The sequence below is a fragment of the Camelus bactrianus genome, chromosome 18 (assembly GCF_048773025.1).
Source record: "Camelus bactrianus isolate YW-2024 breed Bactrian camel chromosome 18, ASM4877302v1, whole genome shotgun sequence".
Lineage (NCBI taxonomy): Eukaryota > Metazoa > Chordata > Mammalia > Artiodactyla > Camelidae > Camelus > Camelus bactrianus.
In genome coordinates, this window is record NC_133556.1 from 32,303,160 (window position 1) to 32,328,589 (window position 25,430).

Sequence of the window (25,430 nt, forward strand, 5' to 3'; positions counted from 1 at the left end):
TTGGCGTCCTCATAACTGCGGCTCCACGTGACCCCACACGCCCCCCGTCATCTCTCTCGGGAACCTTTCAGCTGCCAGCCCCACCGCTGGCTGTCTCCATCCCTGGTGTTCCCGCTTCCTAGTTCCCAAGAAGCCTAACTGCTGCACTGCGATGTCGAGACATTTTCTGGAGGGGGGAGGGGAAGAGGACTTGTGTGTCCTCATTAGAGGACAGCTTATTAATTTCAGAGTTTTCTCTTTCCCCTTTTGATGGAAAGAAAGCAGGACTAGAACTGGTTAAGAATTATTTTTATCCAAGTATACATCCCTGTTGAATGCAGGTCTAGTTAGCGTCAGTGGACCCTGAGTTCTGGCTAAGAAAGAGATAAAGTTTAGTGTTTAAAAAAAAAAAGTTATCAGTATGTTCCATGACCTTTAACTCTCGGCTAATGGAATAAACTCTTTAGGAATTCCACTTTCATTGTAAGATCAAACAGAAGAAAATAAAAGCTGGTATCTCCACGCTTCAAAATATGGGGAGTGTTGGATTTTAACTGGATTTTATGTTCAAAGGGCTATACTTCATTACATAATTAATTCAGGAATCTTCTTTGATAAAGCAATTGTGAAAAGTTAAGAATGAATTTAAATATGTCTTAGAATATCATGGCTTTGTATAGTTCGGCAAGTTGTGTGTGTGTGTGTGAGTGAGTGAGAGAGACAGAGCGACAGAAAGAGTGACTGAGCTCCTAGCATGTTTCTTTGCCTCTCTGAGTTTTAGTTTCCTCTCCTGCGTCGTGCAAACATTAACAACTACCCCTCGAAGTTTGTGTAAAGGTGAAATAGGATCACAAATATGATTTATATGAAGTATGGCAACCCATGTTAAGAGGAACTCATATTTCACAACCACCAAATATGTGCCAGGAAGATAAAAGATGAACAGGGCCGTTGTAGGGATTTCTAGCAGTTACTGACGGTAAGTCATTACAAACATGCCTTGGATTCGGCACAGCGGTCTTTGCTCAGGGATCGAGATGTGGGGTGGAAACTACCCTTCATTTCAGCAACATGCTGAGTGAAAAAGCCCTGTGGGGTTAGCCTGGGAACTCATTTATTTAACCCTCGACACGATTTTTACTCTGCAAAAAGTGTGATATCAGTTTCAAGCAAATGACTTGTGCCCCCCAATTTTTTTTTAACAACAACCACCAAAAAAACCACAACCATCTGTAACTGGGGACTATTTTAAACATTTGATTATTCTCTCCTGGGTAATTTCTGATTGTCACAACTAGCAGCGCAACTCCTGGGGGAGGTGCTACTGGTACCTAAGTGGGTGAGGCCCGGGAAACAGCTAAACATCCTTCAGTGCCCAGGACAGCCTTCCGCAGCAAAGAATGATCCAGCCCACGATGTCTGTAGTCCCCAGGCTGAGAAACTCGGGTCTGTATATACACATGGGTGTAGATAAAATTTTTATAAAACTTGGGTAATTCTTTTATGGACGTGTCATATCCCACTGTCCATGGAATGGTAAAATACAGCATATTCCATTTAGCTTCCTTCCACTCTCAGATATTTATGTTGTTTCCTCTTTGTTGTTAGAAACAATACTGTTACAAATATTTTTAACCTATATCTTTGTTTACCCATTATTTTCTTGGGATTAATCCTAAAAAATGAGATGCTCAGTCAAAAGGACTAGGAAGCTGGCATCAGCTTATCCTCACACGAGCCGGATGTGAGCGAGCCTGCCTGCCTACGGCTTCGCTGGCACCGACTGCGCTTTCCCACTTCTTTAAATATTCAGGGTTCTTGTGATGCCCAGGTCTGGCCAGACTCAGAGTTCTGGGGCAGTCTGTCTGGCATGGGGCTGAGGTCCTGGTACTGCCTCTGTTGGGGACACCGGCTATTGTTGGGGCAGGATGCTCATGCCTGCTGTCCCAGGGATTCTCATCATCTTCGTTTGCTGCAGGATCTAGACAGATCAGTCAGGCTGCAGCCAAAGTCGACGTTGAATTTGATTATGACGGGCCTTTGATGAAGACGGAAGTCCCAGGGCCTCGATCTCGGGTGAGTTGAGCACACTTGAGTGCTGTGTTTCAGAAGAGAGCAGAAGGGGTCCATGGGGCAAGAATGCAGCCAAGCTAAGGGCCCTGTATTCTTAGCTGCTTTCAGCGAGTTTCCTACTAGAGATCCAGGACCTTAAACCAGGCCATTCTACCATAAGAAGTAAAAGAGATCCCAGAAGAGGTGTACCAGTTATCTATTGCCATAATACTGCTGCGTAACAATCACAAACCTCAGCAGTGTACAAGTTGCTCATGCATCCAGGGTTAACTGGGAGTTGGGTAGGCAGCTCTGTTGGGCTCATCCACGTGCCTAAGAGATAACTGGCCACCAGTTGACCCAGGCTAGGCTTATCGTGGGTCACTGTGGTCACTCGACTCTGCTTCGTGTGTCTCTCATCCTCCAGCCAGCTGGGCTGGGCTGGTTCTCATGGTGATGGAAGAGGAGAGCTTGCCCTAGGTCTTGAGGCTCCACACTGGCCCACCGTCACGTCCACCTCATTCTCTTGGCCAAAGCAGGTCACACAATTTGCTGAATCCAGAGTCAAGGGTCAGGGCAGAACATCCACCAACAGTGAAAGAACACGACAGTGTGATAGGGCACACGGCGTGTGTAGCAAACACCCCCCTGAGCTTGGTCTTGAAGGGCCACCAGGAGGATTGGCCGAAGGAGTGCGTTCTGTCCCAGGCAAGGGGAGAGGCCCGCAGGGTGACAGTCCGTGACATATGAGAGATACTGGGTAGCTCTGAGTTCCTAGAACAGATGTCAGTATGTGAGGTGGAAGAGGCACAGGGTGGGTCTGATGAGGGGGGTTGGGGCTTCTCCTCAAAGAACCTGCAAGACCTGCGTACGTTTTGGAAGGCTGGTTGGTTAACCTTGATTCTGTGCTGTGATGAGCAGTACTGTTGCTAATGTTTGTATCTAAAAAATAGCAGTGTAAACCTTTTTAATACGAATTTATTTTTTTTTTGCATACTTTGCAGATTTTATCCGCAGTGTCTTTTTTTTTTTTTTTACAGTCAAAAGATACCTCTTTTGTCATTCCAACTATTTTATAAATCCAGAAATCTTAGTACCCATGTAAATGATTGTAGTTATTTTGCACAGTGTTTTGCTAAGAAAAGAAGACTTTTTTCATTAGTATCTTTATCAGAGAGGGGTGGATTTTAATTTAATGATAGTAAAATACTTGGAAATTTTTTTTGTATTTTTGTTATTAAGCCACTGTTTTATAATTCCCAGTTTCCATGTAGAATTGCACAAGTGGTTAATAGAGTGTTCAGATTATAATTGAATCGTTCTTTCATGTGCAAATATCTATTTTCAGTTAATTTTATTTTCCTAATGGGATATCAAAGCCTTTTTCCCCCCTAAAGAAAGAGAACCCCTGCTTTTCTGGGCATGAGATAGACATCTTCAGCTTAAATTTTTTTGTTAAGTATTTTAGATTATTTTATTGTTATCTTTGACGTGTCCAAATCTCCAGACTGTCTGTTGTATTGGTGATTTAACTGGCAAGAATTGTTTCCTGCCAACTATTTATATTAAGCTATTTAAAAATATTTATAATATTGTTGACTAATTAACTATTAAGTTATTGGCATGAAAGGGGGAAAGCCCCAAAACTTGGGAAGACATGGAAGATTTTAAGCTACTTTGGCAAGTGTGTGTCTTTGCTATAATACTTCTGCTCTTCTCGCCTGCAGGAGTTAATGAAACAGCTAAATATAATTCAGGTAAGTGGGGCTGAAGTAGTGATCCTTCCATTGCTTTTCTTTATAATTTAGCTGAAGGACACAAATTCTTAATCTGTGCTGGCTCTTTTTTTAAAAAAAAAAAATGCAGCTGACTTTTGTTCTAACCCTGGTTGTCTAATTTCACTTGTGATTTCTTCTTTGACTCGTTGCTTCTTTATGTACTGTGTAATTTTCACATTACGGTAAACTTCCCAGACTTCTTTCTGTTACTGATCTCTAATTTCATTCTGTTGTGGTCGGAAAATATATTTTGAGTGATTTCAATTCTTTTAAATTTACTGAGCCTTTTTTATGGGCTAATAAATGGTCTGTTCTGGAAAATGTCCCATATGCACTTGAGAAGAACATCTCCCCTTCTATGCATGTTTGTGAGGTCTGCTGATTTAGAGCGTTGTTCAAGTCTGTTTCCTTGTTAATCTTCTGCCTAGCTGTTCCGTCCATTATTGAAATCCAGGTACTGAAGTCTCTAGCTATTCTTGTAGAATTATTTTCCCCTTCAATTCTCCCAGGTTTTGCTTCATGTGTTTTGGGGCTCTGTTATCAGGTGCTTGTATGTTTATAATTGTTGTATCTTCTTAGTGGACAGACCCTTGTGTCATCATAAAATGCCTCTCTTTACCTCTAGGAACATTTTGTTTTGTTTTGTTTTGCTTTACAATCAATTTTGTCTGATATTAATATAAATCATTGCAACTTTTTATGGTTACTGTGAGAATCATATATCTTTTTCCATCTGTTTAGCTTTCAACCCAATTTATATTCTTGAATCTAAAGTATGTCTCATGTAGACAGCAAATAGCTGAATCTTTTTATCCAGTCTGACAGTTGCTGATTTTTTTATTGAATTGTGTAATCCACACACAGTTAATGTTTTATGGATACAGTTGTATTTACATCTTCCATTTTACTTTTTGTTCTATGTCTCATGTCTTTTTTGTTCCTCTGTTCATTTGCTACTAATTTTCTACTAATTTTTTGTACATAGAGTTGAATATCATCTGGTGTAACATTTTCATTTCTTTCACAATTACTATATATTTTTTAGTTGTCTTAAGCCCTAAGACCATATAAGTCTTAACTTTTCATAATCTTTTCCAGATTTATATCTCAGTATTTTTTGTTGTAATATATGTAACATACAGAAAAATTCACAAAATACAAATTCATAGCCTAATAAACTATCATAAAGCAAATCACGTAATTGCACCCAGGGCAAAAACTACAGCATTGCCAGCACCCACAGATACCTTCCATGTGTCCATAAGTGGACAGGACATGGTTTACTTCACCAGTTCAGGCTTAATCCTGAAAGACTGAGAATATAGGGAGCTGCAGTGAGCCTGATCCAGTCTCTTCTCTCCCCAAGAATGCAGAGGCCGTGCACTTTTTCTGCAATTATGAAGAGAGCCGAGGCAATTACCTGGTAGATGTGGATGGCAACCGGATGTTGGATCTTTATTCCCAGATCTCCTCGGTCCCCATAGGTAAGAGCTGGAAAATCAGTCCTTGAATGTAACCTGTCTCTCTCTGTTAGTCATGACTCTCCAGACTTTGGCTGCTCCTTCCCAGAGGCACACCCTTGTGCATGGCCAGACACTTCCCTCAGGGGCAGAGAAGAGGAACGAGTAATTCGTAGAGGGTGCATTACTAGGAATTTTCCATGTCTTTTCTCATTTACTCCTCCCCAGAACCCTACAAGGTAAGTATGGGTGTGAGTAAATAGCTCATTTTGTAGCTAGACAGGCAAAGCGTGGAGAGGTGAAGCAGCCTGTGCGGAAGCATCGCTAGCGTGTGACCCCTGTGCAACAGTCTTGGGTTTCCTGGAGGCGGGGCTTCTGTGCAAGTGGTTTATTGAGGGAGAGCTCTTGGGAGAAAGGAGAGGGAAGGAAACAGAATAGGACAGGAGGGAAGTGTTAAGAAGGATGAGGTTTCAGTCAGAGACTAGCCACAGCCTGGTTCCACAGAGGTACTCCGGAGGGTGAATTGCACCCCAGAGTCAGTCCCAGACCGAGGCAAAGGGGCTGGCCTTTTGGTATCCCTGTGTCAGTCAGTCATTGCCCATCGGCTGCTGGAGGGAAGGACATGGGGCAACTATCTAAAGAGAGAAGCAGCTGGGGCCGTTGTCAGCCCCCCTTCCCTGCGCCCTCCACACCTACACAGCAGCTGGGAGAGGGCCGGCTTGCCCAGGAAAGGCGACCCCGTGGGGCACCAGTAGCATCTGCCTCATCAGTCTCACCTCCTGGCCATCCAGAGCGAGGCTCGCTGCCGTAGGAGGGCACGGCAGCCAAAGGGATGAGCATGCTGATCGGACAGGTGGGTAGCTGCTATTGGCAGCTTGGATGGTTGATGTTTCTTTGGTCGATGGACTCCCCAGTGCATTCACTGGCCTGTGGGCTGAGCTTCTGATGAAGCCTGTCCTTCGTGAATGGTGCCAGAGCATTCCTCCTTCGCTCCCCATCAGTAGCTCCCCGACCCCCCCCGCCAGGGCCTTTCCCCGCAACCACCCCCCCATTAGGTCTCCACGACTCTTCTGCTTTCCCTGCCCAGTCCCTCAAACCTATTTATTTCCCATTAAGATGAGATTAGACAGCAGGTGGCTGGCTCATTGTTTTGGGGAAGTTCATCATTCAGAGATGCCTTAGTCTTTGAAGGCATTTTTTTTAATGGAGATGCTGAGGATTGAACCCAGAACCTCACGCATGCTAAGCATGCACTCTACCTCTGAGCTATACCCTCCCCACTGAAGGCGTTTTGGATTCTGAGATTTACAAAGCCCTGTCTCCATTTTGTGTTGGAGTGAAAGGGATTGGATCTCTAGTTATCCGAGACTGTGGGCCAGTCTCTTCCTGGCTAACTCCTCCACCCTCCGCACCACACCCAGGGCTCCTTCAGTCCAGATCCCCAGCCCGCCAGCTATATGTGAGGGTGAGGGCGAACAGGCCGGTGGTAGTTGTTAAAAGGCCAGAAGTTCTAAGAAGTTCTTTCCCTGCCACCTTTTCTCCCATATCTTCAGTATTTTTGAGATGATTTTTTAAACTAATAATGAGAATTTACTCTATGCCTGGAATGTTGCTAAATGCCTTCCATATCATCTCATTTAATCCCTGCAACAATAACATCGTATCTTTTAATATCACTTCTGGTTTACCGATGGGGAGCCAGGTTTCAGGGGGTTGCAGGGTTTGCCCAGCTGTCCATGGAGCCTGAGGATTTGAACCAATGACCGTGCCTCCTAAGCTTACTTCTATCATAGCAGCTTCCAGACAGCTGCCCCCACCCTGCCCTGTGGGGGGCCCACGGCACAGGATTTCCTGATCAGAGGGGCCAGCTCTGCTTTCATCTCTCCTTCTGAAGCCAGTAAGAAAAGCTGCATCCACCGGCTTAAGAAGATTTCCCTGAAGCTGCCTTATCTACTGAGGCAGAAAAGTCATAAACAGCCAGGCAGCATGATAAAGAGTCAGAAAGACCTCTGGCCACAGATCGGTTGGAAAAACCCCACAGCGTGTTCCTTCCTTGAGCAATAAGCGCTTCCCAGCCGTGGTCCCAGCGCACCTTGGAGTGGGGAGGGGAGGGGTGGGTGGCCGAGGAAGGACGTGAGCTACTCTCTGCTCCGGCCCCCGCATCACTGCCCCCATCCGCGCTCCCTGCCGCGGGCAGCGTGAAGCCACAAGGCTCTTCAAGTCTCTTCTCTCCGATTCCATGGAGAGAGTCTCCCCTGGGTGATGCTCGGTCTTTAATACCCGTCTACACTGGCTAATCTCTTACATGGAGGCGCTCAGGCCCCAGGCTCAGCGCCTTGGGCAGGCCTCTCACCAGAGTGATAGGAAGTGTCCATTCAAAGTCAATCTCTTTAAATTACAAAGTGAATCGGTTTAAAGAAAATAGGTACAAGGTATGCATGATGAAAAAACAAATTGTGATTCTTGATGGCTGGGAGTTTTTCTCCAAAGTCTACTTCCTGTTCCAAGAGTCACTGATTAGTCTTTTCTCATATGTGACAGTTTTGAGTTCTGTTCACTCATTCAACTAATATCTATCAGGCTGAACACTTGGCCCCTGCCTTTGAGGGTCTCATATCTGGTCTCCTGACCTCAGGGCCTCCCTATGAACTTGGTCTTCCTGTGAGAGTCATTGCTAAGAGTGTCAATAAGGAACAGAAAGCCCCCTGTACATAGTAGAAGCTCAATAAACAGCAGTGAAGGTGCTGCACCCAGGACATCCGGCTCCTGTGCTGTGCGGGCCTGTCTCACGCCTCCCTCCTCTGCGATAAAATCTTTCGTTTATCAAGCATCTACTTTGCTTGAGGGACTTTGTGTTCATTATCGCTAATCCTGGCAACAGCTGATGGATGTTAGGTTGCTGTCAAGCCTGGAGATGTTGGAGTGTCACAGTGAAGAAAGGTGTACACGTCTTTATATACGTGTAGGATAAATTCGTAGAAGAGCAGTTGCAGAATAAAAGGGCATCCTAAGCCTCGCTGTGGAGCAGCAGGCTCCGTCTGGGGCTGGACTGAGCAAATGTGTGCAGGCAGGATCAGTCGTGCTGGTCACGGAGTACAGGCGGCATCCTTCACCCCCCAGCCCCTGAGCAAATGCTTGTTGAGGTCTGACTCAAGCTGTGGGTGCTGCGGGTGAAGGCAGGGACCACGTCTGCAATTCGTCATGCCAGCCTGGTAAACCCCTCCCAGCCCTGGTCTCGAGTTTGCTTTAACCTTCATTCACCATCTGTCTGGTCCAGTACATCTCCAATGTGAACATCAGAATCACCCAGAGAATTTGTGGAAGATTTTTGGGGCCTCCCCTGAGAGATTCTGAGTCAGAGAGTCTGGGGTGGGCCTAGGAATGGGTTTTTTGATCTGCAAAGGACCCCTTTATGTGAAGAGAGTTGCAGGGTTGGAAGGGGAGGGAGGGAGCGGGCAGTGGGGGGAGAGGCGTGGAACCCCCAGATACGGTGCTGGTCTCTAACCGTATCTTCCTCTCCCCAGGTTACAGCCATCCCGCTCTCATGAAACTCGTCCAACAGCCTCAAAATGTGGTGAGTCCTCAGAGTGTTCATGGCGATTCAGAGGATCACTGAGGCAGTCTTTGAAAGTAGTCTATCATCCATCCATTCATTCATGCATTCATTCAGTCCATAAATATTTATTGAGTACATACTGTGCACTAGGCACTTGGGTGAGCCCTGCTCCCATGGAGGCAGCCAACTAACCACACACATAAGTAGAGAATTACAACCATATTAAATGCTACAGAGTGAGGCAAGCAGCACCATGTAGACACAAAACAATGATAATGGTAATAGTGATGAACAATAATTAAGAACATAGTATGTATAAACTCTGCAACCGGCACATCTTAGATCTAATACTGACAAGTCTATGAGGGGGCTATTGTTCTTATCCCTGTTTTACAGATGAGGAAACTGAGGCACAGAGAGGTTAAATATTTTTCCAAGATCACACAGCCAGTGGAGGTGCTGGGAATAAAACCCAGAGGAGCTGGACTTTTCAGGGATGGAGGGGTGAGGGGTCAGGGAAGAGTGATGTCTGAGCTGAGACCTGAAGGAGGAGACAGTGTTAACAGATGAGGAGCCACGGAAGAGAGGTCCCTGCAGGGAGAGGAGGGTGGGAGGGCAAGGTGCAGCGAGCTTCAGGAAAAAAGAGGACAGCGAGGTTGGAGCAGAGCGACCAGAGGGAGCCAGGCAGGACTGGGGTGGCAGTCAGGGACCAGGTGACACAGTGTCTTGTCCCTGGCACTGTTAACATTTGGAGCCGGATTATTCTCTGACGTAGGGGCTGCTGATTGATCACACCGGCTGTAACGCACGTGCAGAGACAGGCATACATACTGAGTGTGCTGTGCGGTGAATTTTCCCAAGTAACCCATGTTTCTCAACTCTTTTTTCCATCATCACTCCCGTAGGAGCCTTTTTAGGCATTGTTTTCCTAATTGTTCTCCCCACCATGAAATGTTAATACCACCCTGTGTGAGTTTCCTGGTGCTGCCATCACAGACCTCTGCCAGTTTAGGGGTTTAAAACAACGCCTGTTTATGGTCTTACGGATCACGTGGGTCAGGAGTCTGGCGGGCTCAGCTGAGTGCTCTGCTTGGGGCTCTCGAAGCTGAGATCAGCTCTCAGCTGGAGGCTCTGGGCGAGGATCTGCTCTGGGGCTCGTCCTGGTCGCAGGCACCTGGTCGCATTTCATGTGGCACCTCCAGCGTTATGCCAGCCACGGTCTGGTCCCTCTCTCTGTCTCCCTCCTCTGCCTCTGCCCTTAGCAGAGGGCTCATGCGGTTGCACTAGACTCACCCAGAAAATCCAGAACAGTCTCCTTTCTGCACTGAACAGGAAGCTTAACCACATCTGCAAAGTCCGCTTTGCCGCGTAATGTATTCACAGTCCCGGGGATGGGATGAGGCTGGGGCATCTTCTTGGGAACCATAATTGTGCCTGCAGCCCACCTGTGGTATATGGTACATACGTATATACTATATGCCAGCGGGATGCCTGCGCTTTCCACACCAAAGAGCTAAGATGCTTTCCATCCCCACTGGATTCAGCTGGTCCCCACAACACGCCCCGCCCAGTTACTCCCCCAGACCAAATTAGGCAGACCACTCCCCTTACTTCCAGCAGCACAGTAAGTGGAAAGGTACAGTGTGTGTTCTTTATCACATCTTGCCTGTTTCACTCAAAACCCATCCAGAGACTCGTCCTCGGTGGGTATCGCCACAGACCATCCATCCTCTTGGCTTTAAGCATCCTGTTGTGAGAACACGCTGCAATTAACACCCTGCCTACCGCCGTGGGCATTTGGGTCGCTTCCTACAAAAGCCACTGCTGTGAACCTAAAAGTGTGTGTCTTTAGGTGACACACTGATGTATCCCCTTGGATGCAAGGCTGGAGTGGCATCTCTGGTTGGGCTGTGACCACACGGTCAGCCTCAGCAGATCCCTTCAGACAGTTTTCCAAACTGGCCGTGGTATTTCCACTCCCTCCAGCAGTGAGAGCTCTGGCCGCTCCACATCCTCCCGGGCACCACGGGTCACTGGGGGCTTTCGTTTTACTCAGAGCGACATACATGTCCACACACGACAAGGAATGTGATTCCAGAGAAGTCAAAGATAATAGGAAAGAACATGTGTCTTCTTTACACGTGAGTGTGCCTGCCTGGGAGGATCCTGGGGACATTCTCGCCTCCGATTAGCTGACAAGTTCAGGGGCTGCTCTAGTGGAAGCCGCGTCCTCCGGAGGGCGTCTGGCGAGGCCCATTTGTGGCTCCACGCGTGTGTTTACATTCAAAGCCCGGCTTTGTTTCGAAACGTTGTGCAGATCCCAGATGCCTCGGCAGTTGGTGCTGAAAAACTGTGTCAACAAACACGCCAGACACATTTGCGGTGTCAGCTGTCTCCGGAGGCAGTCGCCCCAACAGCGCGTGATTTCCGGGCCCAGGGGATTCTGATTTCGGGGGATGCCCTGCCCCCACCTGTCCCTGCCCGGAACCTGGGCGCACACCTCATCCTTTTCATCCTCCCCTCCCTCTCCCACCTCTCACCTCTCACCAAGTCAGGGACCAGTCCTAGCTCTGCCCCTTCCACCTCTCCACTTGGATGTCCCCAGCCAGCCCCTCTTCATCGCTTCCTCCCACCTCCCCATCCATTCTCACCTCCCCCAAACCACCCCCCAAACTGCACCGTGCCTGGAGCCCTTTCCTGGTACCCACTGCCTTCAGGATGCCTCCCAGCTCCTCCACTTCAAGTGCAAAGCCCTGGTGATCTGGCTGCTGCTTCTTCAGCCTTATTTCTAGACATTTGTTTGTTCACTCATTGACTGAATACCTACTATGTGCTGGGCACTGTTCTTGGTGCTGTGTTTGATAGCGAGATCACCATGTAGATTACTGTCCAGAGCAGTCTCTCTCACAGTCTGGATCACAGACTAGACCAGTCTAGAGCACTGTCTGGATGGTGGTCTGGATCATGGTCTGGATCACAGTCTTGTTCTGCAGAGGGCTGGGTGTGGGGCAGGGTACTGGCACAGTCTTAGAGAAGAGACAGCTGACTGCCAGAAGCTCAGCAGGGTACATCTCGGGCATCTGACCAGATGGCCATCGATCAATGTCTTGGGTTTTCCAAACTCTTGGCGGGAGACGCACTCCGGTGGTCATGGTATTTTACCTGCCCTGGGCCAGGCCCCTGCCAAGTTGTGGAAGTCCTGAGAAGGGGCTCATCGACCCTTTGGTACCCCAACCATGTCACCCTGAAACTCCCACATAATTCATGTTGCTGCAAAAAACTAAACCATGTCTCTTGGGTCCAATATCTGGGCTCTAGTTAGGACTTCTTATGTCACCAGGGCCACCTCATCACATTGCCCACAGGTCAGACAGTGATTATTGGGCATTGCACACGCATGGTCCTGCAATAAATGTTGAGTGCCATCTGACATCCGTGGCACCGTGGCTGGCTGTGGGGCAGCTGGCCTGGTCAGGTAGACATGTGCCATCATTGTGAATTCCAGGCCTGTCCACCTACATAATTCCGTCCTTCAAAACTGAGCTTCTGCCTCATCTGTGTGCTATATTCTCTCACTGGCTATCCCAGGAGGGGTCCTCATTTTGGCAAATGAGGACTCTAAAGACCAGAGAGGTTAAGTGGCTTGCCCCAGGTTGCAAAGCAACTTAAACCAAAGCTCATTGTCTTCACACTGCGCTTTATAGCTCTGGAGTCTGAAGGCGAGGATTCTAGCAACCTGTCCTCAATTGATTCTGCTACCCCATGTCCCAGATATCTTCTGTTCTTACTGTCACGCTTTGCCGAACAAGAACACCACCCCCACCTCTTCCCTGGGCCCAGACAGGCAGTCACGCTGCCAGCTCGGCCGTCCGCTCTGTCACCTGCTTCCCCCACTCCACCCTGATGCCATGATGTGCTTGATTTCTTCAAAGCCCCGCTAACAGCTCAGAGCCAAAACAAAGGGCCTCTCGGTGGCCCCCACAGACCACCCGGGGTCTCCAGACTGTGCCAAGCAAACTCGTATCCAGCTAGCATTCACATTTTTTGGGTGGAGGCTGCCTGCAGTGACTGGCAGAGGATGGGATCTGAGTTCAGCAAATCTGGATTTGAGTCGTGGTTCTGCCCTGTCCTGTCTGTGTGACTTGGGGCAGGTTGATAGACTTCTCTGGTCCTCAGTTTCTCCAGCTCTACAATGAGAATGGTTAACTCCCCCCCCAGTGCTTATTCTAGACCCAGCCAGCTGGTCACAAAGCAGAAAAAGCAACAGATACGGACCTGCCACGATGTCTAGTGCCGCCAGGAGGATGCGTTCTGGGCCTTCCTGTCCTCGGGTTTCCTCCTGTGCGGTGATGCCACTGTTTAGATTTGCACCGAGCTTATTACAGGATTGAGTCAGAGGAGAGGTGCCTGAGAAGTGCCCAAATCCCAGGCTTAGTTCATCCACCCCACGCCCCCTTAACTAAATGTTTCTATTTTAGACTAATTTCAAATTTATAGGCAAGGTGTCAAGATAGTTTCCACCTACTGTTCACCCATTTCTCCCCAATGTTAACCCCTCACCTCTCCATGGTACCCTTGTCAAAACTGAGAAATTGATGTTGGTATGTTACATACTACAGATTTTATTCAGATTTCCCCAAAATTTCCATTAGTGCCTTTTTTTTTTTTTTTTTTTTTTTGTCCCAGGATCCAAGCCAGGATGCCCCCATTGTATTTAGTACAGTCCGTTTTTTTTAACACAGATCCACTTCTTGGTGACCTCATTACTTACCCATCATGCAGACCCCTCCCAGACTCTTCCTGATCCTGCTAGGAGGCACTGGGGGGCACTGGCTGGACCTCCAGGGACAGAGCGGCTCTGTTACCCCATTTCCGTTTCCATTTGTGTCTTTTCTATAATGGCGGACACATGTCATTACACATTGGTCAGAACCTATAGAATGTACAACCCTTAGAACGAACTCTAATATAAAATTATAACCTCTTTTTTAAATGCCTTTTTTTTACCAGCCACAGAATATCACCTTCAGTTAACGTGCCTTCATTTACTTAACTCAATGTTGGCATTTACAGTGGTTCTCCGTTTTGTTGTAAATAATGCTCCCTCGTTTCCTGGGTATCAGAAGCGAGTATCTGTTTAGCATCAGGCTTGCACTGTTGATTTCCTTGCAGAGAGAATGCCTGTGGAAGCAACCTAAGTCTCCATCAACAGAGGAATGGAGAAAGGAAATGGGGCATATCCATAGAGCAGAATATTATTCAGCCTCGAAAAGGAAGAAAATTCCGCCATATGCTGTAACGTGGATGAATCTGAAGGATGTTATGCTAAGTGAAAGAAGCCAGTCACAAAAGGACGGATACTGTTTGATTCCACCTATTTGAGGTGGTTAGAGTCCTCAAAATCTGAGACAGGAAGTAGAACAGTAGTTGCCAGGGGCTAGGGGAGGAGGGGAATGGGGGCTCTGTGTTTAGCCATAGCAGAGCTCCGGTTTTGCAAGATGACAGAGTTCTGGAGATGGATGGTGATGATGGTTGCACCACAATATGAATATTCTTAACACCGCTGAACTATGTGCTTATAAATGACCAAGATGGTCAATTTTATGCTACTTGTTTTTTAACCACAATCAAAAGCAAATCCAGATGCAAACAGTTCATCTCCCTAAATGTCCCCGTGAGCTCACTGCAGTCAGTCCCACCCCAACCCCTGACAGCCGTGAGCTTCTTTCTGTCCTTACAGTTTTGCTTTTTCCAGAGTGTCATGGAACAGAGCCGTGCAGGGTATGACCCTCTGATTCTGGCTTCTTCCACTCAGCCTCATGCCTTTGAGATCCTTCCCTGTTCTTCCATGTTATTACGTGTGTTGGGAGAGTGTTCCTTTTCATTGCTGCGCAGTATTCCACGGTGTGCACGTACCACGGTTTATTTGATCGTTTCCCCAGTGGGAGGACATGTGGGTTGTTTCCATTTTTTGGCGACTGAAGATAAGAACCACTATGAATATTCACGTCCATTCACGTCTTTGTGTGACATGTGCTCGCATTTCTCTTAGATAAATAATACCTTGGAGCGGATTGCTGGGTCATAGGGGGCATGTCTGCTTAACATCGTAGGAAACTGCCCACCTGTTTTCCAAAGCGGCCGCCCCATGTTACATCCCCAGCAGCTGCAAATGAGCGTTCTAGCTGCTCTGTACCCTTACCAGTAATTGTTATTGTCCATCTTCTGTTTTTTAGCTATTGTGATGGGTTTTTCTTTCTTCTAAGATTACAGATCCACAGGAAATTAATTGCAAAGAGTAGTACAAAGAGGTCCCATGTATTTTCCCCCCAGTTCCCCCCAGTGGTAACATCTTATATAACGATAGTACAATATCCCAACCAAGAGAGTGACACTTCTTTTTTAAACCCAGCGGAATCCTGGTGGATTTTTCTAAAAGTGCAGGGAAGTCTGTCACTCCCCGCAGCGTGGAATACATCCTCTCTGAAAAGCTGGTGGGCGGGAAGCTGGCTCAGGCCCAGGAAGTCACCGCTGGTCTCTTGGTTCTTTTGCAGAGCACATTCATCAACAGACCTGCCCTCGGAATCCTTCCTCCAGAGAACTTTGTGGAGAAGCTCCGGGAGTCCCTGCTCTCGGTGAGTCCCGGGGCGACAGCGCATCACTGTGAGGACCCACCTCCGCCGCACCTCCCTGCTGGCCGGCAGCTCTGATTTCTGGGAGGCCAGACCAGCAGGGGCAGGAAAGGATTCAGATCTGGAACAATTAAGGATGGAGTGTCTCTACTTCAGTCTGACTCCTCGTGCTGTTTCTTCCATAAAGAGTCTTTTAAATTTTCCTTTAGAGCAAAAGCTGGAATCCCCTCTGCTTGGGAGAAAGAGAGCCTGGGAAGTTAATCCTGGTCCCACCACAGAGGCTCTGCCTGTGGTCTTCAGTCTGCCTCCACTTTGGGTTTCAGTTGCTACACGATTAGAGTCGTTCAGAACCTGTAAAATGTGGGTGTCTCCGGGCCGAGGTTGCATCTGGGCTTTTCTTCGCCTTTTTCCCTCTCTGGCCTCAGCCTTGGGGTCCTTCTGGGCGTCTCTCCCACCCTCCCAGTCCCGCTGCTTCCAGGACATTCCTGGTTCCCTCCCACCCTCCTGAGGCCTCCAGGGCCCAGCGTGTGGCCCCTGCCGAGGCCCAGCTCCTGCTGGGGGTGTGGGGAGTCACGATGGAACTGAGCCCACAGCTGTTTCCCTACTGACAGGTGGCTCCCAAAGGAATGTCCCAGCTCATCACCATGGCCTGCGGCTCCTGCTCCAATGAAAACGCCTTCAAGACCATCTTCATGTGGTATCGGGTGAGGTCTGGGGCGTGCATGCGTGAGTACACACACACACACGTACACACACACACACACACACACACACGCTCTCTCTCACTCCCAGCACCCAGCCACACACACAGCCCCTGTCCAACTGTTCGTATCAGCTGGCCAGAATATTGGACATCAGTGACCATGGTCAAAATCCGGAAAGGGCCACTGCCTGGTCGAGGCTTTCCTAACATCCCAGCGGGGTATGGCGCACAACCTTCCCAAAGTAATGACGCTGTCTTACTTGGAATAAGACGTAGTATCGCACAGATCTTCGTGGTTGCCAATAGACTATAATACACCCTGTGCTTGCATCTATTTATTGACCCACAAGCACAGTGAACAGGCTCGGGCTTCAGCACATACGTGTAACCTCGACATATAATATCAACGCTGAAAGCTCCCCCTCGTTGTCAGGACTAAACGTCAGTTTGGGTGGAAAGTGGAAGCTCTCCCCTCTGCAGTGCATCTGAGCGTTTGTTCTGTTGTTTTGTCAGAGCAAGGAAAGGGGCCAGTCAGGTTTCTCCAAGGAGGAGCTGGAGACGTGCATGATTAACCAGGTGAGCTCAGCGTCCTTTCCAGCTCCCTCGGTGCAGGGGGCCCTGTCCTTCTCGAACAGGAAGGTGTCTTAGCCAGCCCGGGCTGCCACGACAAACACCAGGGACACAGACGGGGGCACCTAAACGACAGGCACGCATTATGTGTTTTCTCGCAGTTCTGGAGGCCGGGCCAGTCTGGTTTCCCAGGGCAAGCTCTCTCCCTGGCTTGGGGACGGCCACCTTCTCACTGTGTCCCCACACATCCGGGAGAGGGAGCGGCTTTCTGGTGTCCATTCTTATGAGGGCACCAATCCCATCACTGGGCCCAACCTCATGACCTCGTCCAACCCTGATTGCCTCCCAAAGGCCCCACGTTCAGGCACCATCACACTGGGGGTTGGGGCTTCGACATGGGAACTTGGGGAGGGGGAGGCATGGACATTCAGTCCATGGCAAGGGGTCCCCAAACATTCCAACCCCCTAGCTCATTCCCTTGGTTTCAAGGCTGAGTGGAGCTTGTCCAGCTGGCACGCATCAGTTTCCCAGGACAACTGGCTGAATTAGACCCATCTAAAATGGCCTTTAGTGTATTCTCTAGAATAATCCAAAATGTCAGTGCAAATGTACCTGCCTGGGTGTTCACTCACTGACATTGGGAGTAACAGTCACCAGAAAAGACTGGAGACCACCAGCACATCCAGGAATGGGGAAAGATGGGTTAAGTGTTGGGGCTCCAAGTGGAACCCCAGAAGTTCAAGGAGGCCAGTGCTGGGGGACAGCAGTTGGGGGACAGCCTCAGGGAAGGCCAGGTGGGCAGGACTCCAGGCTCCCCAGCCAGCTGCAGCCAGACCAGGCCTTTCCTTCGCCTAAATCCCAGTGTGATTTAGACAGAAGTGGCCACTGCATTCAAACAAACAAACAAACAAACAAAAAAACCCACTGTGTGCGTCCACGAAGTCCTGCAGCCAAATAGTCACAAAGGGCTTCTCTTGGCCTGGAGACAAGTGCACCATAAACAGTGGGATGTAAATCGTATGGGCCCTGTGCCCTCAGCCATGTAAGTGAGTATATGGGCAAAAACCTCAGCGCTATTGCGGGTTCCGTTCCAGGCCACCCCAGTGAGGCAAATGTTGCAGTAAAGCGAATCCCATTAACTTTTTGATTCCCTAGTGCATATAAAAGTCACGTTTACACTACAGTGTAGTCTATTGTGTACAGTAGCCTTATGTCTGAAAAGAAGTGCTTATCTTAATTTAAAGATACTTTATTGCTAAAGTATGTTAACCATCATCTGAGCCTTCAGCTACTCGTAGTAGCAACTTCAAAGATCACGGATCATCAGAACAAATGCAAGAATAATGAAAAAGTTTGAAATACTCTGAGAATTACCAAAATGTGACAGAGACACAAAGTGGGCAAACGCTGTTGGGAAAGTGGGGCCAACAGACTTGCTTGACACAGGATGGCCACATACCTGCAGTTTATAAGAAACCCAACATCTGCCAAACACAGTAAAGCGAGGTGTGCCTGTTTATCACGTTTATAATCAGGAGGCAAACAAAGGAAAATGACCAAAGGATATTCAGGAGTTTATGGGAGGAGGTCTTGGAGCTTTTCCCGGGGGTCTCAGGGACCCAGTGGGGATCAGGCAGCCTGAGAAGATGCTGTGCAACCTCCCAGAGACTCAGGGGCCCCCAAGGTGGCCTCTGCGGCATCCCCAGCCCCTGAGACACCTGGAAACAGGTCTGATTCCCTGGCCAGGTGGGGGTTCAGAAGGCAATGCTGCTTCGGGCTGGGAGAGGCTTGGGAGTGCATGCATCCCTCCTGAACCCTGGGGCAGTGCCGAAGGGAGAGGGAAAGCTGGGGGTCCTCCCACCCACCCTCTCACTCTGGCTCAGCAGACCTCGTCCAAAGGCCTGGGTGTGTCCTGCAAGGGGCCCAGCTCAGCCTCAGGTCCCGGGAGGGAGATACGCACCCACCGGCACCTGGCCCATCTGTGGGCTGTGGGAGCTGAGCCAGGGAGGAGGGGCGGGGGGGCGGTCAGGGAGGGTCTTGAAGAGCCTGTAGACAACCCAGCCAGCGACAGAAAGGAGAAAGATGGGTGGCGGGCCAGGGGGAGTGTGCTTGCCCACCTTCAGGCTTGCCTGAGAAAGATGGGCCCAAACGGTGCAGAACTTGTGAGAAGACAGAGAGGTTCAGATATTCATTTAATGAGATCTCTTGATTAAAAAAGCCAGAACATCTCTGGGCTGGATCTAGACCATAGGGGTCCAGTCTGTGGCTGCTGCCTGAGAAGGCGTCCCCGGTTCTTAGACTTCTGTGCCCCTTGAGGTACGTGGGGGCAACCAGGTAGAGCCCAGCTCACAACCCTGACTGACAGCTGTTTCCTGGTTCTAGGCCCCCGGGTGCCCTGACTACAGCATCCTCTCCTTCATGGGCGCGTTCCACGGGAGGACCATGGGTAAGGAGGGCCCCTGGGACCCCGAGGTGGCAGTTGGAGCAGTAATAACAGCACCACCAATAGCGACAGCCGCCTCCGATCTCACGTGGGCGGCTTCCGCGCATCATCCCGTTGATTCCACATCGTTCCCTGCAGACTGTGGATGAGTATTCCCACTTTGCAGATGTGGAAATCGAGGCTCAACAAGGGAAGGGCATTCCAAGGCCATTCAATGGCAGAGCTAAGATTTGAACCCCTGTCTTTCTGCCTTCCAAGTCTGTGTTTAGTCTGTGATAAATCAGAAAGCAAAAGCACACACACACACACACACACAGCGTGAGACACACGGGTGCCACTTCAGCATCACAGCGCTTCAAGAACGAGGGTTCTGTGGGTTCTGTGGGCACCCGCCTCCCCAAGGCATGTGAAGACTTGGGCTGCCCCATCTCCTTCTCAGAGACCGTCCTTCCTCCTTCTCTGAGCCAACCTCTGCTCTTCTGTTTGCTGGTCTCAGGTTGCTTAGCGACCACGCACTCCAAAGCCATTCACAAGATTGACATCCCTTCCTTCGACTGGCCCATCGCACCATTCCCCCAGCTGAAGTATCCCCTGGAAGAGTTTGTGAAGGAGAACCAGCAGGAAGAGGCCCGCTGTCTAGAAGAGGTAACTCCCAGACCTCCCAGAGCCTCCCCTCACCCCTGCCTCCTTATCCTCGGCACTTCAAGACCTAGCCCTGGAGAAGAGGAACACACAGAGTTTATCGGGGGACCCACGTGACACTCCCTGGGTAGGACTTAGGGACGAGCAGCCTCATGTCGCAATGTTCTGTGTTACGAAAGGTAATGAGACACTGATTTTTCCACCCAGCCACCATCAACCCCGCTTCTAGTACCGACTTCTGTATCATTTAAGTTTCTTCGGGGGCAAGTTTCACTGATGCTAGAATAAGAGAAAATGAGCTGATTGGAAGAATATAGAGCAGCTCATAGGAAAAATGATTCCACGGAGAGAGTGCAGCTCAGTGGTACAGCGCAAGCTTAGCAGGCCTGAGGTCCTGGGTTCAATCCCCAGGACCTTCATCAAATGAATAAATAAATAATAAACCTACTTACCTCCCCCTGCAAAAAAAAAAAATTCTACAGGCCCCTCTAGTCCACTCATTCAGTCTTCTCCTGAATCCTGGGGCTTTTGAGGAGCCTTGGGGGTTGCAGTGGTGGCAGGGGAGGGACAGAGAATGGGCTGCCCCCATCACCATGCGTCCACTTCAACCAGGACAGCCCCCTTTTATCTGTTCCATATATCGGGGTTCCTCATAAGACACTGGAAGGATTCTGTTGCCCAGGGCGGGGGTGGCTGTCACCCTTCAGATTTGGATTTGAGCTCAAGTAAGGCTGATTTAAAGCTGGTTTGCCTCTTAGGTTCATCATTCTTTTTAATGAATAGATAACACCTACTAGGTGTGAAACAGAGTGCAAGGTGCTAGGTATTTAGTGGTAAATAAAAGAGACAAGATGATAAAAAAAAAGAGAGACAAAATGATTGAGTCTAATATAAGGCGAGCCACGTGTGAGTACAGATTTCCCAGTCACCACATTTTTTAAAAGTAAGAAGAAATGAGTGAAATTAACTTTAATAACATTTTATTGAACCTAATGTATCCAGAATATCACTGTGTCAACATGTCATTCATATTTGAAAATTATTGATGAGGTGGTTTTATATCTTTTTTTCGTGTTAGATTTTTGAACTCCGGGGTATACTTTCCACTGAGAGCACATCTCAGTTGGGACCAGCCGTGTTCCAAGTGCTCAGTAGCCACGTGTCTCTCCTGCATCCTATCAGAGAGCGCAGGGTAGTCAGAAACACAGCGTTGGACAAATAAACAAGGAAATAGCCACACAATGACAAATTGCAAACGACACTCTAAAAACAAAGAAAAGCATCTCAGAGCTTCCTTGGGGCGATTGGTGAGACCAAGGCCAAAGTCACATCGTCCAAACAGAAAATTTTTTCTTAATTTTGCATAGCAGAGAAAAATTACACTTGTTACTCTACCTGGGTGTATGGTTTGAGTTTTTAATTATATATAATTAATTAATTAATTATTAATAAAATATCACAATTACTACTCTTTAATTATCTATAAGGTGATGCCCATTTTAGAACAAGAGTTCAAGAAATATAACCACTTGGGGAAAATCAGGTGTTTTCTTACTGCTCCATCACTGTTAACAGTTTAAATTTTTTAAATTAATTTAATTAACATATAGTTTCAAATGCATGCCAAAATGCATGCCAAAAATGCACTTTTTAAAAGTGTCTAGTTCAACATATTTTGACAAATAAATACACTCACGTACCCATCACTGCAATCAAGGGTATCTTATCACCCTGGAAAACTTCCTTGGGTCAGTGTGAGAAGTCAACCCCTAGCCCACCCCATGCAACCACTACGTGGATTTCTATCACAATAGATGAGTTTCACAACAGATTTTAAACCAACAGACAGCTGAGATGCTGCACAGAAAGGTCTCTCATACCAATAATAACAGTAATAGCAATAGTGTAGTGTTGCGAGGAGTGACAGTAGCAGCAGCCACCACCTTCTGTATGTCGGACACTGTGCCGTGTGATTGCAGTCAGTCCTCTACGCAACCCGGTGGGTAGGTTCTGTCAGGACGCCCATAGTTCAGATCAGCAGAGTGAGCCTCCGGAAGGTTAAATATTTGCCCTGGGTTCTTAGTTTCCATCCCCACAGGTGGTAGTGCCAACCGCAGGTGGGACACACCCCCATCCATGTGTGCAGCTCCGAGCAGATGCCACCGTCTGTGCTGGAAGTGCGCACAAACACAGTTTCAATGTAACTTCCAGAGGCTCCTGGCCCCCGTCCTCGGGGACTGCTCAGGAGCCTCCCCCTTTTGGCACGCAGGTGGAGGACCTGATCGTGAAGTACCGGAAGAAGAAGAAGACAGTGGCTGGGATCATCGTGGAGCCCATCCAGTCAGAGGGCGGAGACAACCATGCGTCAGACGACTTCTTCCGGAAGCTGAGAGACATCTCCAGGAAGGTCAGCGCCCAGGGCCGGGGTTTGGGTTGGGCCACGGGCCATTTGCAGTTGGTTTTCCAGAGCAAAGGGTTATCTTCGGGGTCTGGTAAACTTCCAGATGTTCAGAGGCTGCCTGTCGGGTCCTCATGGGTAGAGAAGTCGGGGGTGAGGGCAGGACAGGGAATTGGTCCAAAATCCACCTCCAACCTGCTGTCTTAATCGGGGACATTCCCCATCAAGAGACTCTTGGTGAAGTCCTCAGCCTCCTCCCTTTTCTTTCTGGGGATCCCATCTCACCTTTCAGTCCAGTGTGGTCCACACCCAACAGATGCCAGTGAACAAACTTTATGTTAATATTGTGTTCATTTTAATGTCACTTGCATGTAGAGCTGGCATGTCCAACCAGTCAGTTCACAGATAGAGGTGATGTGACATGAGTTGATTTAAACCCAGGAACTAAGAAAACAGTAGTCTGGGTGATGAGCAGAACTGGCAAACACAGCACCGGAAGCTTGGGAAATGGGGCTGCCTTCCAGCTGGGACACACTTCCTTCTGAGCACGTCAGCTTGTTCAGGGACCCAAGCCGATGAAAGGAGGCTGTGCTGCGCTCAGGGAGCATTTGACGTTCCGGTTTCCTTCCAGCTCAGCAGTTTGCGGGCACGTGCAGATGCAGCTCTGCTGGACTCGCCCTGCTGAGGCGTTGGTGTGGTTCTGCACAGCCCAAGAACACAGGCTTGGCTTGCAGCTCAGGAAGCAGTGACTCTCTGGCTGGACTCGGGGTCCAAGGTTGGCCAGTGCTGGGTGTTTATTTCTCCCTCGTCTCTCTCCCGTCTCGGCCAGCACGGCTGCGCCTTCTTGGTGGATGAGGTCCAGACAGGAGGGGGCTGCACCGGCAAGTTCTGGGCCCACGAGCACTGGGGCTTGGATGACCCGGCAGACGTGATGACCTTCAGCAAGAAGATGATGACTGGGGGCTTCTTCCACAAGGAGGAGTTCAGGCCCAACGCTGTGAGTGGGGACCCCGCCCTTCTCTCCTGCCCAGGACTCGGTGGGGAGGTGGATCAAAGGGCATCGCTTTCCCATAACTGCTTCTTTCTCACAAACAAGGAATTGAGTGGATATCTCACATGTCACAGAGGTTTCCCGACCCAGTTCTTATCAATCTATTTTAAAGCCAATGGTTACGATCACCCCAGCTCTCTCTGCAGGGCTGACCTCACAGCGGTCCATCATCAGGCTTCTCCTAACAGCGGCTGCCGTGAACAGAGCATTTGCTCTTTGCCTGGCCTCATTCTAATTACTCCTTGCGTACGTTTAAGCTTTACAGCAATGAAACCAAGCCAGTGTTATTTTTCTCTCCCACTTTGCTAATGAGGAATCAGGCACAGAGAGGTTAATTAAGTTGTCTAAGTTCACACAGCTTGTTAAGTGACAAAGTCAGGATTCAAACCCAGAGCCCAGGCTCTTAACCATTTCACTGTACTGCCACATGTACATATGGATTCTCATACACACACACACACGTGCGCGCACACACACACACACACACACAGAGTCAGCAGGGGCCCAGGATTCTTCCTTCCACCATTCCTGCATATAGTTTCCACCCTGAAGGTTACCTCATGATCCAAAATGGCTACTGGAACTCCAACCATCACGTCTCAATTCTAGGCAATGGGAAGGAAAAAGGACAGGAGGGCAGAGTGACCCCCTTCTCATCTTCAAGCAGCCTTCCCAGAAATCCCACACTGATTCTATTTCTACCACCTTTGATTAGGGTCTGGTCACATGACCACTCCTAATTGTAAGAGAGGCTGGAAAGTGTGTTTTAGTTGGCTGCATTGACACCCTGAGTAATTTGTGGAGGAGTAAAGCGGGTGGTCTTTGAGGGTCAGACTGCCGTCAATCCACTCCTGACTCCACCACCTTAGAGCTGTATTTTCACAGACAAATCACTTAACCTTTCAGAAGCTCAGGTTCCTCCTTTATAAAATGAGGAGTATGGTAGTTAAGGGCCACTGTCTTGGTCTCCCCAGGACTGAGGGATTTCCCAGACCCTGGACGAACTGGGGTCCCTAACAGGAGTACCCACCTGTAGGAATGTAGCTATAGAGAGAATTCGGTGAGACCATATGTGGTGTCCTTCCAGCCCTTAGTAGCTGCTCATTGGGCTAGTGTGTCTCCTCCCAGCCTTACCGGATCTTCAACACGTGGCTGGGGGACCCATCCAAGAACCTGCTGCTAGCCGAGGTCATCAACATTATCAAGCGGGAGGACCTTCTGAACAACGCCGCGCATGCCGGGAAGGCCCTGCTCGTGGGCCTGCTGGACCTCCAGGTACCCCTGCCCGGCCCCGGCCCCGCCCCCGCCCTCCCAGGACCCCATCCATCACCACCTCACGGCTCCCAGGGCAACACCTAAGCTCTTGAGCACAGCACTGCACCTGCTGCTCCAGAGATTCTGAAAGGTCCATGCTGTCTGTTTCTGTAGGGCATGCCTTCCCACTCCTCCGTCTTAACCCCATTCATTCCCAGTTCCTGAACTCCTGGTTTTCTTCTGCCACCAAGTTCAGACATCCCTCCTTTGCAAAACCTCCCAAATGCTCCCTCTCTCTCATTCCCACCAGTGTGTCCCCTGTCCTCTCCTCTGTGACCTTCTACATCCAGATCACTCTGCAGCAGTGCTCTCCAGGGGCTACATTGCCAGCTGCACACATAATCCAAAAGGTTCTCACAACCATGCTAAAAGTGAAAAAGGAGGAGGTGAAATTAATTTGAAAAATATATTTTACTTAACCCATCGTATCCAAAGTATTATTTCCATGTGCCACCAGGATAGAAAATAATTTCTTATTTCATGGTCTTTTTCTCATGCTAAGTGTTTGAAACCCAGTGTGTATCTTACACGTACCACCCATCCCAGTTTGTCCTCAGCGCATTTTAACAGCCACGTGTGACCACTCATTGGACAGTAGAGCTCTCTATTATAGTGATTTGTCTTTGTTATGTCTACTCCCTGCCCAACACATCTTAGATTTGGGGGTGGGGGATGCTTCTGGGTGGAACCACAGTGTTTCCAGGACTGGCTAGTCTGGCCCAGGAATTAGGAGGGGAGATGACCCTCCCCAGATGGCTGGACACAAAGAGCTCTTCCTCTGGAATCTTGAAGCAGCCAGTCCCCCAAGAGCTGAGCAGAACCACTGAGGGGTGGTGATGATGGTGATGATAG

The 25,430-nt window shown here is 48.9% G+C and overlaps 1 protein-coding gene across 2 annotated transcripts in view; it reads left to right on the plus strand.

The window, feature by feature from the left end:
* The window catches only part of ABAT (4-aminobutyrate aminotransferase), a 79,995-nt gene that overhangs the window by 47,775 nt on the left and 6,790 nt on the right, over positions 1–25,430 (plus strand). For both annotated transcript variants that reach the window (XM_010962217.3, XM_045521616.2), the window contains exons 3-14: positions 1,958–2,055; positions 3,759–3,788; positions 5,176–5,293; positions 8,794–8,843; positions 15,380–15,460; positions 16,069–16,161; positions 16,674–16,736; positions 19,113–19,176; positions 19,670–19,818; positions 22,085–22,222; positions 23,043–23,210; positions 24,393–24,539. In XM_010962217.3, coding sequence (XP_010960519.1) covers positions 1,958–2,055; positions 3,759–3,788; positions 5,176–5,293; positions 8,794–8,843; positions 15,380–15,460; positions 16,069–16,161; positions 16,674–16,736; positions 19,113–19,176; positions 19,670–19,818; positions 22,085–22,222; positions 23,043–23,210; positions 24,393–24,539 — 1,199 coding nt within the window. The remainder of the gene's footprint in view (positions 1–1,957; positions 2,056–3,758; positions 3,789–5,175; positions 5,294–8,793; positions 8,844–15,379; positions 15,461–16,068; positions 16,162–16,673; positions 16,737–19,112; positions 19,177–19,669; positions 19,819–22,084; positions 22,223–23,042; positions 23,211–24,392; positions 24,540–25,430) is intronic.